The sequence below is a fragment of the Eleutherodactylus coqui genome, chromosome 2 (assembly GCF_035609145.1).
Source record: "Eleutherodactylus coqui strain aEleCoq1 chromosome 2, aEleCoq1.hap1, whole genome shotgun sequence".
Lineage (NCBI taxonomy): Eukaryota > Metazoa > Chordata > Amphibia > Anura > Eleutherodactylidae > Eleutherodactylus > Eleutherodactylus coqui.
Genome location: NC_089838.1, coordinates 144,744,150 through 144,757,781, shown reverse-complemented (window position 1 = coordinate 144,757,781; position 13,632 = coordinate 144,744,150). Strand labels below are relative to the sequence as shown.

The 13,632-nt window shown below is 44.4% G+C and overlaps 1 protein-coding gene across 1 annotated transcript in view; it reads right to left on the bottom strand.

The window, feature by feature from the left end:
- The window catches only part of LRIG3 (leucine rich repeats and immunoglobulin like domains 3), a 35,616-nt gene extending 30,530 nt beyond the window's left edge, over positions 1-5,086 (bottom strand). Inside the window, exon 1 of the mRNA XM_066591708.1 lies at positions 4,811-5,086. Within this exon, the coding sequence (XP_066447805.1) occupies positions 4,811-4,983 (173 nt within the window). The 5' untranslated portion in view covers positions 4,984-5,086. The remainder of the gene's footprint in view (positions 1-4,810) is intronic.
- Between the last annotated feature and the right edge of the window lie 8,546 nt (positions 5,087-13,632).

Below are 13,632 nucleotides of genomic sequence, written 5' to 3'. Positions count from 1 at the left end.
CTCTCTCAGATGAAGATGGAATGGCCTCCAGATGATCAAACTGGACACAATCAGTCACATCTCATTTCAAGCCTCGTCTACTATGTTACAGTTACAAACTGCTGACTTTTAACCCATTTTTACACTCCAGTGCAACATTTTAACCTATTCAACTTTAAAGGAGATGTCCCGAGGCAGCAAGTGGGGTTATACACTTCTGTATGGCCATAATAATGCACTTTGTAATATACATTGTGCATTAATTATGAGCCATACAGAAGTTATAAAAAGTTTTTTACTTACCTGCTCCGTTGCTAGCGTCCTGGTCTCCATGGTGCCGACTAATTTTTGGCCTCCGATGGCCAAATTAGCCGCGCTTGCGCAGTCCGGGTCTTCTGCTGTTCTCTATGGGGCTCCGTGTAGCTCCGCCCCGTCACGTGCCGATTCCAGCCAATCAGGAGGCTGGAATCGGCAGTGGACCGCACAGAAGAGCTGCGGTCCACGAAGATAGAGGATCCCGGCGGCCATCTTCAGCGGTAAGTATTGAAGTCACCGGACCGCCGGGATTCAGGTAAGCGCTGTGCGGGTGGTTTTTTTAACCCCTGCATCGGGGTTGTCTCGCGCCGAACGGGGGGGGGGGGTTTTAAAAAAAAAAAAACCCGTTTCGGCGCGGGACATCTCCTTTAACTCAAAAGGGTAAGCAAGACTTGGACTGATTAAAACCAGATCGTAAAATATCTTGCCTGAGTTGCAGTTAACAGCATTTAGAGATATACTTCACAGCAGCCTCGTGAGTCAGACACAATGGACAGGAGAGAACACATTGACTTGTATGGGAGACTGTTCTAGACATGATCTGTGACCTGTGCAGGGGTCATTCTGCAGAGAAGGGAAATGGATAAGCTGTGACCATCACCTATTGTGAATGGTGGATCCTGTGTTAACTACACATAGGGGTTTAAATGTCAGTGTAATACTGCCTGTGATAATGATGACTGCTGATAGATTATTCAGTGTGTGTGGGGGGGGGGGAGGGTCACCACCTGGGACCTATGCCAACTGACAGTTTACAAGACCGAGTCAATTTCTGCATTAGGCAGACCGCTTAGTTTCCACTGCAGTGCACATGCTTGGTATTATAGGCAATATTCCTATTAAATTGAATAGTCTGCAGTACCAAGGTTGACCATTGCAATGGAAACAGAGCTGTCTGCTTCCTGCAGAAATCAATTCAGTGCATAAGTGCACCAGCCTGGCAAACAGCTGGTCAGCAAGGGTCCCAGTGGAAGTTACTATGCCCGCATTACTTTCCCTGATGCAAGATTGGTTACACGCTTCTACAGCGATTTTTCTAATTCACTTACTATACTATGTTATGTATATAGCGTTTATGGCGATTTTAAAAACGTAACATTAACAGTTACGTTTTAAATGGCTTCTCCTTTGGAATCTGCTTATATTCATAACTTCTATTGATTTTCCTTTCAGGACAGGATGGCTTTTCTGTAGTTTTTTTCATATAGGATATTTTTTGCCAGAAAAGACTGTCCTTCGCTCTGATGGCATCCATTACTGTGTTTAACAAAAAATTACACAGAGGGGATGGAAGTATCTAGTAATCCTAAATGTTAGACAATGTGACATTATTACATCCAGCTGGCGTTTAATTCTAGGACATTTGTTATGACGCTAGAAGTGCAGGCGGTTTACACACAGTCTCATAATGTATACATATGAAGCTGCATGCATAATGTAGGGGGAAAGTACAGAAGAAACTTGGTCTACATAGTAACAGCAGGCTTTTTTATTCTACCAAAATGGTCTAAACCAATTAAAGGCTGTAAACCACTAACAGCGCTCCTGCTAGTAAATGCTCAAACCTTCATTTGTTTTAGCAACAATAAAAACCCTCATAAAGAAGGCAAAACTCCTGTTATCAGGATAGCAACACTATGTTTAAATAAGCAAATATTCAGGAAAGTGTCAACTGAATACAATATAAACAAAAATGTATCAAACTGGAGAGTAAATATCTACTCTATGACTACGGAAGGTCATTTCATGAAACCAGCACCACAGCTGTAGACGTGTGCTACGGGAGAGCTGTGCTCCCAGACGGGCGGATTGGGTTACATTAGTAAGGTGTGGGAAGAATTTGCTTGACAAATTACTATATGGCAAGGCAAAGGAGGTTTATTTCATGTATGGTCAAGTTTGTTGTAACAGACCCGAGGCCCTTACCCAAGGAGCCGCTCGACAGAAACTATAAGGGGGCTTTCACACGAGTGGAACATTTCTGCATCTTAAGAAGCAGCTTCATTTGCTGCTGCGGATTTCTCCTCCATAAGGCCAGATTCACACAAGCGTATGTGTATTTGCGCGCATGCGCATAGGGTTTTTGCAGAACGAACAATGTGTGCATTAACGTATTTTACTATACCTTTTGCACCTGCAAAGCATGTTCATTTGCATGTGGCAAACAAAGACACCAATTTATATGGCTAATTAGTCTAATGAGTTCCAGATTTGTTTTCTAGCACAATTACGTATAGCGTATTGACCTCTATGGGGACTTTTGGTGAGCAAATGTGTAGAAAATAGAGCATGCTGCGTTTTGGGATTTTTTGCGCAACTGAAATGTGCAGTAAAAATATGTGCAATAATAATTCCACAAGGCATCCTTAAATTCCGCGGCAGCAAGCTTTCCCCTGCGAAATTGAATCATGCGGTTTTAAGTTAAGACTAATGTAATTCAAGCCCTATAGGGACAACATCAGGATGCAAAGAATGTCAGTGCGGACTAAAGTCCGTCCTGTGTGAAAACGCCCCTAGGCCACTCGCACACACAGCGTTAGCAAAAAAACAGCTATTTTACTGCTGGTTTCAGATGCAGGCAGTAAAATTAGTCAATGAGAGCCATGCCTGCAGTTACAAGTGCTGGCCACTACATGGGAGGTCGGCGCAGAGGCTTTAGCTCCGACCTCTGTTATTGCGGCACTGACCACACGCGCCCGCACAGCTGATCGGTCTGAGTCCCGAGTGGCAGACCCCGGCCAATCAACTATTGATGACCTATCCTGAGGATAGGTCCTCAATAGTATTTCCTTGGAAAATCCCTTTAAAGCAATTTTTCCAAACGCTAAATATTTTTTAGGGCCTTTTGAATGTTGTGAAATAAAGGGAGAAAAAAAAAAACCACACTCCCCTCCTTCAGTGCCCCCCCCCCCCTCACCCGGCACTGAAGCATTGGTCCCCATTACTCCCAACTAGAAAAAAAAAAAAAAAAGATAAGCCGCTCCTTATACACGATAGGACTCAGCCAATCACAGGCTTCAGAGTTGATTCTGCCCTGACCACAGAAGCCTGAGATTGCTCCAGCACCCATGTGTACAGTGAACGCCGCTTAACCACAGCTACTTTGGAGCAGTAGGGTCCTAGGCTCTAGTGCTGGGTGGAGACTGACTCCCTCCCCCCCATTCTTGTAGACGGACGTGAACCTTTGGTTCCGGTTGTGCCCATTTAGGGTACTTCCAGAAAGCAGAATTATTCCATGGCACTGCGCAAATTTTGATGTGGAATTGAAATAGCTTAAAATCACTCCGCAAATCTACAAGACTTGCAAGTTTTGATACGGAATTCGCAGTGGAGAAGTAAGCTACAGATATAGGTGCAGAATATGGAACGATTCCACCCTGTGTGAAAGCACCCGCATTCTAAACAGTCCTCTCACTCTGCTACATTACTTGTATTGAGATTTTAACAAACAGCAACTTCTAGAGTTAAATAAATAAAGATATTCATCTCATAATCCAATTCCCTTATCTAAAGTGGTTCCAATCCAGGTTTCCCTTAAACACCAAGATTTAACAACAAATGTATATCCAAGGGCTTCTTCACATGAGCATGCGCAAAACCGTTAGTGGCAGTGCAATGCATTTCAGCCGCGAACGAGGTAGATCGCGTACGTATCGATGCATAGTACTGTACTTTTTGCACACGTAGGGCAAGTTCACACACGCAACAGACCCCTTACATGGATTAAAAATCTATTGGCCTAATGCGATCCAGATGTGCACTTTCCCTGCAGCTTTGCACAGCGTTTCACGCACCTCTTACAGACTTCTACGAGGCCGTTGGTGCGCAAATACACACAAAAATGGGAGCATACTGCATTCTTTTCCCCTGAAAAAAAGCAAGAAAAACAGAATCCCCTGTCGCTAAGGTTTAATGAGCCCTAAAAGCAGACTACGGATCTGTCAGCGTTGGTTGACCGTGATAACAAATACATTATTTTTGATCAATGTAAAATGACCTCATAACCGTAAGGAAAAAAAAAAAAAAAGCAAACACAACAAAAAGCAAACACACTGAATCGTTCGCATTTAAAACAGCAGCGACTGAATGACAAACGAGAATTCGTTGTGCAGTCGTTCATAAGTTCTTACGTGTAATAAGTGATCGTTCGGCTGCTGCAGACTCTGGATGACCAACAATCAAGTGAACGAGCGAATGATGGAAGAAGGGGGGGGGGGGGGGGAGTGATTACCTGTGTGCGTAATCTGATGGCATTTAAAGCAAACTAGTGCCAGGATTCGCAGATGCGAATGCCTCCTTGCCCCATGCAAGGACCTCAGGGCTCCGGCTACTTCTACACTATTTCACGAGCCCCTTTTTAAAAATATTTTTCCATCCTAACAAGAAAAAAAAAAAAAAGTTTCCACCCACAAGGTAACAGCCCTCTCTTAAGAGTGCCATCTGTACCCAGCCCAAGCCTGGCACAGCCGGTGCCCCCCTTGGCCCCGCTCCTGCCTCCACGTCGCCGTATACTTACAGCTGTACAGCCCATCCCGGCAGGTTTTCCGGCACTGCATCCACATCCCCTCGGCTACAATCCAGCAGATCCCCGAAGCAGCGACAAGGAGCCGGGCACGACCCCCGGTCAGCCCCCGTGCCAAGGGCACACTGCAGTACTAGCAGGAGCAGCATCACCCTGCAGGCGCTCATGGTGTTGCAGTAGTCCGGTAGCGTCTAGCAGTAGCTCCGTCCTCCGGGCCGGCACACTGGCATACCTCGTACGGTGCCCGAGCTGCTGCTGCTGCTGCCTCCGTCTGTGCAGAAGAAAAGTACAACTTGTGCGAAGAGGAAACTTTCCCTGCGAGTCCCCCCAGCCGGCCAGGAAGGGTGCGGGGCTCTGCTCTCATTGGTCAGCGCAGCCCCCGTCACGTGATGACAACAAGTCCTGTGTGTGGGGGAGGGGAGCAGAGGACGTGTGGAGCTTCCCGCCCTCCGCCTCACAGGGCGCTGATAGCCGCTCGGCTCTGTAGGGTCTCCCGTATCACTGCTAGGCTTTATTCCCTTCTTAATAAAAGTTTGCAGCTTTCTTAAGAAATGTGTCACTTTCTGTTGTCGACATCTCTGTTTGCTGTCAGTGAACCAGAACATGTATTTGTTGTAGAGGTGAAGGCGGACCTGAAACTGAGGATGCCTTGTAATTGTAAAGGTGCATCCCCATCAGGCTGCTTTCACGCGGGTGAGAAAATCATGCGAGATTTGTGCGCTGCGAGACATCTCGCACGAATATGAACCTCATTCTTTTGAATTGGGTTATATATTATCGTTTTTTTCCTCACATCGCATTGCGGGAAAAAATGGCGGCATGTCCTATCTTTGGCCGCTCCCTCGCATTGCCCATTGTTTTAATGGGGAGGCAAAAGCATCACACAGGTGAGGTGCCCACGAGTGCCATGCGAGGTGCCCCATTGTAAACTATAGATAACACTTGCCGATCTTCCACATGTTCTCAAGCGCAATATCCAAGCAAGTGTCACGGCCCGATATTAGCTTCAGCATTAGAGAGTCGGAATCAGGAGGACTGCTTGGGCGAGCGCTTCTGTCATGATGGGACTGAGCAGGCTGGTCGGGTCAAGGGTATTATTTTTTAGCAGAGGGGATATAATGGAGTGTTTGAGTGAGGTGGGGAAAATGCCAGAGGTCAGGGAGAGGTTGAAGATGGTGGCGAGGTGGGTAGTGGTAGCCGGAGAAAGGGACCAGAGGAGGTGCAAGGGAAGAGAGTCAGCCAGTCCTGCTGAAATTTCTACATGGGTGGCCATTCATTTGTAGCAAAGTTCACCTTGACTCAATGTGTTGAAATACCTTTTAGTGCTGCAGTTTATTAGTCCTATCAATTGCTTTACAATGGATTTTGTTGTGTAAAGGTAACAACAATAATGTTAGTGAACCCAGACTGAGCGCCCCCTTAATTCGAGCTTCTCATTCCCACCTGCAAGACTTCTCCAGAGCAGCACCGGTCCTCTGGAACGCACTACCAAAGGCTACCCGAGCAATCCAGGACTCATAGAACTTCACGCGTGCTCTAAAAACGCACCTCTTCAGGGAGGCATACCGCATTCCCTAAACAAACCCCTCTGTACTCCGCCTGATAACATGCTCCCTGACCTACTGACTGCAATCCCTGCTAGCCATCTTAAACCGCTCCTGCAGTCATAATGTTTCTGCCGTCACACGGCTAAATGTCTGACCATTGTCTATGTGTATATCACCCCTCACTCTCCACCTCGCCATACCGCGCACATCTCCAGCCCTTTACCTTCTGTATCACCCCATTACTTGTAGTATGTAAGTTCGTTGGAGCAGGACCCTCACCCCTATTGTTTCCATCAATTGATTACTATGTAACCGTGGTTCTGTAATGTTTGTACTTTTGTCTTTCTGTATCCCCTGTCTATGTAAGCGCTGCGGAATATGTTGGCGCTATACAAATAAAGTTTATTATTAATGGCTTAGGATAATATAACTTGTTGCAGAAAGTTATCAGTCAAGTTAGGCCGTTCACATGGCCAAGAAAATTGTGCGAGATTTGTGCAACGCAAGACGCATGAATATGAACCCAGAGTGTGGTAAAACATTTGCAACATGCCCTATGTTTGGGCATTCCCTCGGAATGTCTTGCCCATTGTTTTCAATGGGGCCGGCGTGAGAGGTGCACTTGAGTGCAATGTGATGCGAGGTTTCCAATTGAAAACAATGGGAAACATCTGCCGATCCAGCTGAAAGCCGCGCTGAAAGATCGCTATTTCCCTGAAGTGATGCGAGGCCTTTTAATACTACATTTTCCTTGTAGCTGCTGGTTATAGCCAGTTTAGCTACCGTATATACCGGCGTATAAGACGACTTTTGAACCCCGAAAAATCGGGTCTGAAGTCGGGGGTCGTCTTATGCGCCGGTAATACAAAAAAAAAAAGTGTAAAAAAAAAAAATGTCATTACTCACCTCCCCCGGCGTTCTGTCGCGCTCCGGCAGGATGTCGCTCGCTCCTCGTCCCCAGCGCAGCATTGTTTTCTGAATGCGGGTCTTGAAATCCCCGCTTCCAGAAAGCTAGTACACACGCCGGCAGCCATGACAGCATTGAATGGCTGTGATTGGCTGAAGGTGCACGTGTTAGCAATCACACCCATTCAATGATGCCATTGAATAGTGTGATTGGCTGAAGCCACGTGTGTTTTAGCCAATCACAGCCATTCAATGATGTCATGGCTGCCGGCGTGTGTATTAGCTTTCTGGAAGCGGGGATTTCAAGCCCCGCATTCAGAAAGCAATGCTGCGCCGGGGACGAGGAGCGAGCGACATCCTGCCGGAGCGCGACAGAACGCCAGGGGAGGTGAGTAATGAATTTTTTTTTTTTTCTCCACTGTATACCGGCGTATAAGGTGACAGTTGGGGGGTCGTCTTATACGCCCCGTCGCCTTATACGCCGGTATATACGGTAATAACAATATTTTTGTGATTTTAACCCCTTAATGACATGGCCTATTTTGGCGTTGAGGACCAAACGATTTTTAGTATTTTTTCATCTCCATTTTTCAAAAGCCATAACGTTTTTATTTTTCCGTCGACGCAGACGTATATGGGCTTGTTTTTTGCGTGGCGAACTGTAGTTTTTATTGGTACCATTTTTGGTTACATAGACTACATTGTAAAACTTTTATTATTTTTTTATGATCGTAGGGAGAGAAAACGCATCAATTCTGCCATAGATTTTTTTTTTTTGAAGCGTTATTTATGCAGCATAAATGATACAACACATTTTTTTCTGCTGGGTGGTATGGTTACAACGATACCAAAATTCTTATATTTTTTTTAGGTTTTTCCACAGTAAAAACCCTTTTTTGGAAAAAAAATTTTTTTCTAAACTTGCTGCATTCAAAGTCCTATAACTTTTTTATTTTTCCATGGACGGAGCTCTCTGAGGCCTTATTTTTTGCAAGACGTGCTATAGTTTTTATGGGTACCATTTTGGGGTACACACGTTTTTTTTATCACTTTCATTGCGTTTTTTGGGAGGCAAAACGATAAAAAATTAGCATTTTGCCTCAGTTTTTTAGCATTTTTTTAACGCTTTTTGCCGTGCAGGACAAAAAGTGTGTTCAATTTATTGTACATGTCATTATGGATGCGTCGATACCAAATATGTGGGGTTTTTGATTTTTTTTCATGCTAATATGAGAAAAAGCATTAAAAAAAAAGTTTTTAATAGAGATGAGCGAGCATACTCGCTAAGGCAAACTACTCGAGCGAGTAGTGCCTTATGTGAGTACCTGCCTGCTCATCTCTAAAGATTCGGGCAGGCAGGTACTCACATAAGTCACTACTCGCTCGAGTTTGCCTTAGCAAGTATGCTTGCTCATCTCTAGTTTTTAACATTTTTTTTTACATTTTTATTTTTTGTACTTTATTTTGCTCTTATTTTTACACAATCTGTGTCCCTCCCTGAGGCACTTACACTGCAGCACTAATGATCGTTGCGATAAGGCATGGTAGGACTTCTCTCCTGCCATGCCTTATCGCTTATTACAGCGATCTTAGGCAATGGCAATACAGGATGCCGGTATCTGGCGTCCTGTTGCCATAGCAACCAGCCAGCTCTTGCGGTGTTATCTGTGAACCCTTTCCCTGCCGCGATCTACTGTCCCAGCGGGAGGCCGGCTACTAGTGACAGCCGGCTCCCGCTGCGGTATAGCGTGAGATCTGCTATGATCTCGTGCTATCCCTATGACGCAAGGGTACGTCATTTTGCGGGAACTACCCCGATCCCATGACGTACCCTTACGTCATGGGGCGGGAAGGGGTTAAACATACCTCCTAATGGGATCCTTGGACTGAGCAATTGCGAGATGTGGACAGGTCCTTACCTGTGGATTAACTTTTGACATGTTTGCAAAATGCAGTTCAGTTCACTGCAGTGTATATTATCTGAAGTCAATGCCTGTAGGAGCCAATATCTACAGTATGCACTGACTATAATTGTGATGAGGGTGACAACAGTATTTGGGCTTGCTCTGAGGAACCTTATCTTATCACACAATTATGTAAATACAGTTGCCTCCAACATAGCTGATAGTTGTGGCACTGGACCAGGGAATGGCAAACTCTTTGCATTGTGATCAAGTGATATACTATATACAGAGAAAATCAGCGTAAATTGCCATTGTAGAAAAGGATGTATCAATTTTTTGAGGTCTAAACCCTGAGCACATTTTCTGCTATTCACTGGAAGTGTAATTTGTAGCTTTGTGAGGAATGTGTGAACTTGTCTTATCTGAAGTGTTGGCAAGGGCAAGTGACTTAGAGATAAGAAAGAATGGATAAGCTGCCTCTTTCAACATCTTGTCAGGTGAGAAAAAACATTTAGTACAACTATATTGCAGTTATCCGTTTGCGGTGCTGTGTGCATTGAAAGTAGTTTTAGGACAATTTTCTAAGAGAACTTTACTTCACTTGGAGGACCACTGCATCTAAAGTGGGTCAATACCCTTAGACATACTAGAAATAGCAACAAAGAAAATGAGATATTCTCATTCACTATATGTCATTATAATATACATAATAACAAGGTTTTCTGTGTCTTCACAATATTCCCTTAGGCCTCATGTCCACGGGGAAAATCAGTCCCGCTACGGATTCTCCATGGAGAATCCGTAGCGGGTCAATCCTGCCCCGCGGACATGAGGGCTGAAAATAAGAATAAACTTACCCTCAGCGGACCGGGCAGATCTTCTCTTCTTCGCGGCCGGATCTTCTTTCCTCGGCCGGCGGATGGGCTCGGTACGCCAGAGGCGTGCCGTGCGCATGCGCCAGGCACATCCGCTGGGCCGAAGAAAGAAGATCCGGCCAGGAAGAAGAGAAGATCTGCACGGTCCGCTGCGGGTAAGTTTATTCTTATTTTAGGTCTCCCGCGGATCCGGACGGCTTCCATAAGCTTCAATAGAAGCCTGCGGGAGCCGTCCCCGCGGAAGACCAGCACCTAAATGGAGCATGTCCATTTTTTTTCATGCTCCATACTTTTTTTTAAATTCACTGTTATTGACCCTCCGCGGGTATTTATCTACGCACGGGTGGTCAATGCATCCCTATGGGGTGCGGATCCGCGTGCGGGAGAAGAGTTAAAACCCACTGCGGATTTTAATTCTTCTTTTCCCTGTGGACATGAGGCCTTATATGTTCACAAGTTATCCCTATAGACTTCTTAGGTAAAACATACTGTATATATCCCCTTAATGATGCTGCCCTTTTTTTTCCTATTTTTGGTTTTTCCTCCCCTCTTTTAAAAAATCGTAACTCCCTTATTTATCCATCGATGTCGCTGTATGAAAGCTTGTTTTTTGTGGGACGAGTTGTATTTTACAATGGTAGTATTTAATGTACCATATAATGTACTGAAAAACTTTTTAAAAATTCTAAATGGAGTGAAATGGAAAAAAAAAGGAACTTCCGCCATCTTTCAGTGCGTCTTGTTTCTACGGTGCACAAACTGCAACAAAAGCGACATGATAACTTTATTCTATGGGTCAGTACGATTACTACGACACCAAACTTATATAGTTTTATTTTTTTGCTGTACTACTTGTATTTTTTTTCAAAGACATTTACTATCTTCTGCACGCAATAACTTTTTTTTATTTTTCCGTCAACATAGTTATGCGAGGGCTCATTTTTTGCAGGACCTCCTGTAATTTGCGTTGGTACAATTTTTGAATTCATACGACTTTTTGATCGCTTTTTAATGCATTTTTTCTTAGAGACAGGGTGACCAAAAAAGCGCACCTCTGGCACTTTGTTTTTTTTTTCTGACGACGTTCATCGTGTGGGGTAAATAATGTGTTACTTTGATAGATCGGACTTTTACAGACGCAGCGATACCAAATATGTGTTTTTGTTTTATTATTTAGATTCTTTTATTGTAAATATGGCAAAAGGTTTTTTTTTTAAATATTACTTTTTTTTCAACAATTAGTAAAATGTTATTGTTCTTATTTTTACTTATTCTTTTAGTCCCCCTGGGGGATCACAACTAGTGGTGCTCCTGCAGCATGATGTAATGCTATAGCAATGTGACAGGCAGTCTATCAAGCCACCCCACAGGGATAGCTTGATAGGCATACTGCCAAAACAGCCCTGGGGGCTTTCATAAGGCCCCCAGCTGACATGACACCTGCACAGCTCCCTGCGATCTCATAGTTTTGAAAGATTTAAATGCGCTGGCAGAATTGACAGCAGAATTTAAAGGGGTTAACATCCCCGATTGGCCGCGTGGCCGATCTGAGCTGTTGCCGCTGGGAGTCGGCTGTTATAAATAGCCTGCACCCACGATGTATGATGAGAGATAGCCGTGCGATCTCTCTTCATATATCCCCCGACCCCGCAGGAAAGGGATATGCAAGTTCTGTCTCATAAAGGGGTTATTCCAAACTCTAAACTCACCACTGAGACCCTCACAGTCAGGAGAAGATTAAATGGAGCAGCAGTCACTCCTGTGCCTGTGCCACTCTATTCACTTTCAATAGGACTGCCTGGCATAGCCAAGTAGAAGTACTCAGCAGTCCCATAGAGTGGCGGCCGCACATGCACGCCATTCACTCTGAAGTCACTGTGAGTGGGAGGAATAACCCTGCAGAAAAGGGGGACATTGAAATGAATGGAGTGGCAGTGACTGTGGATAAGAAATACTTTGTAATTTTGGGATAACCCTTTAAATTCCCAGTTTAGGTATTATATTGATGAATATTGTGAGCTGCTATTCCAGAGCAGGTAACCTTAGGGGACCTTTACAACGAACAGCTATCATTCAGATAGTCACCCAGAAAAGTACTTTAAGCTTATGAATTACTGTTGTTTGTTTGCTTTTACACAGGACAGTGACTGTTCATTATTTGTTCACCAAGATATCATTGATAGATGATGGATCTCCATGCAAAGTCATTCAAATACGAACAACAGCAACTTTACAGTAGATGACTTTTGATCAACTAGCAGCTATTTTTTTGATAAACTGAAACAAAACAACGAGCAATGTATTACTCATCACCCTGTTGGTGGCCATGTTTATACTAAACAACTGGCATTTGAATTTGCTCTTATTATTTGGCCAATAGTTGCCCCGTGTAAAAGTACCTTAAGCCTGTTCATGTTCGTCTATCTGATGTCTGTCTGTCTGTCTAGATTGTCTGATGCGTGCTCATGATAAATAATATTAAATGAATAATAAAATAAATAATAAAAGTGTTCTATAAATTAATAGCTAAGTTACATCCCATTAAAGGGGTTGTCTCGCGGCAGCAAGTGGGTCTATACACTTCTGTATGGCCATATTAATGCACTTTGTAATATACATCGTGCATTAAATATGAGCCATACAGAAGTTATTCACTTACCTGCTCCGTTGCTAGCGTCCCCGTTGCCATGGTTCCGTCTAACTTCGGTGTCTTCTTGCTTTTTTAGACGCGCTTGCGCAGATGCATCTTCTCCCTTCGGCTGGTCTTGGAAGCATCGGCGTTTTGGCTCCGCCCCCTTGTACGCATCATCGCGTAGCTCCGCCCCATGACGTGTGCCGGTTCCAGCCTCCTGATTGGCTGGAATCGGCACATGACGGGGGCGGAGCTACGCAATGATGCGTACAAGGGGGCGGAGCCAAAACGCCGATGCTTCCAAGACCAGCCGAAGGGAGAAGATGCATCTGCGCAAGCGCGTCTAAAAAAGCAAGAAGACACCGAAGTTAGACGGAACCATGGCAACGGGGACGCTAGCAACGGAGCAGGTAAGTGAATAACTTCTGTATGGCTCATATTTAATGCACGATGTACATTACAAAGTGCATTAATATGGCCATACAGAAGTGTATAACCCCACTTGCTGCCGCGAGACAACCCCTTTAATTAGAATGTCTTTCATGTTAACTGAGGATATTGTGGCCTACCTGTAAAGTTAAATCACAACTTTTATAGATTTGAAAGGTTATATGAAGTAAACCAAAAGTAACCGATATTCCCCTCAATGAGATTTTTGTCTTTGACCACTTTTGTTGAAATCTGTCAAATGCAATCTGCTCAGTTTAAACTCTTTGATAAGATTTAGGGCGCCCACCCACTGGCGATTTTTTTCCCTGCGAAATTCGCAGCATTTTTTTCTCTGCAGGGGTCTATGGGACTTGTAATGGTAAAACCGCGAAATTGCGATTTTGCGCGATCGCGATTTTAACATTACAAGTCCCATAGACCCCTGCAGAGAAAAAAATGCTGTGAATTTCGCAGGGAAAAAAAATCGCCAGTGGGTGGGCGCCCTTAGTATTTCTTAGCTCTT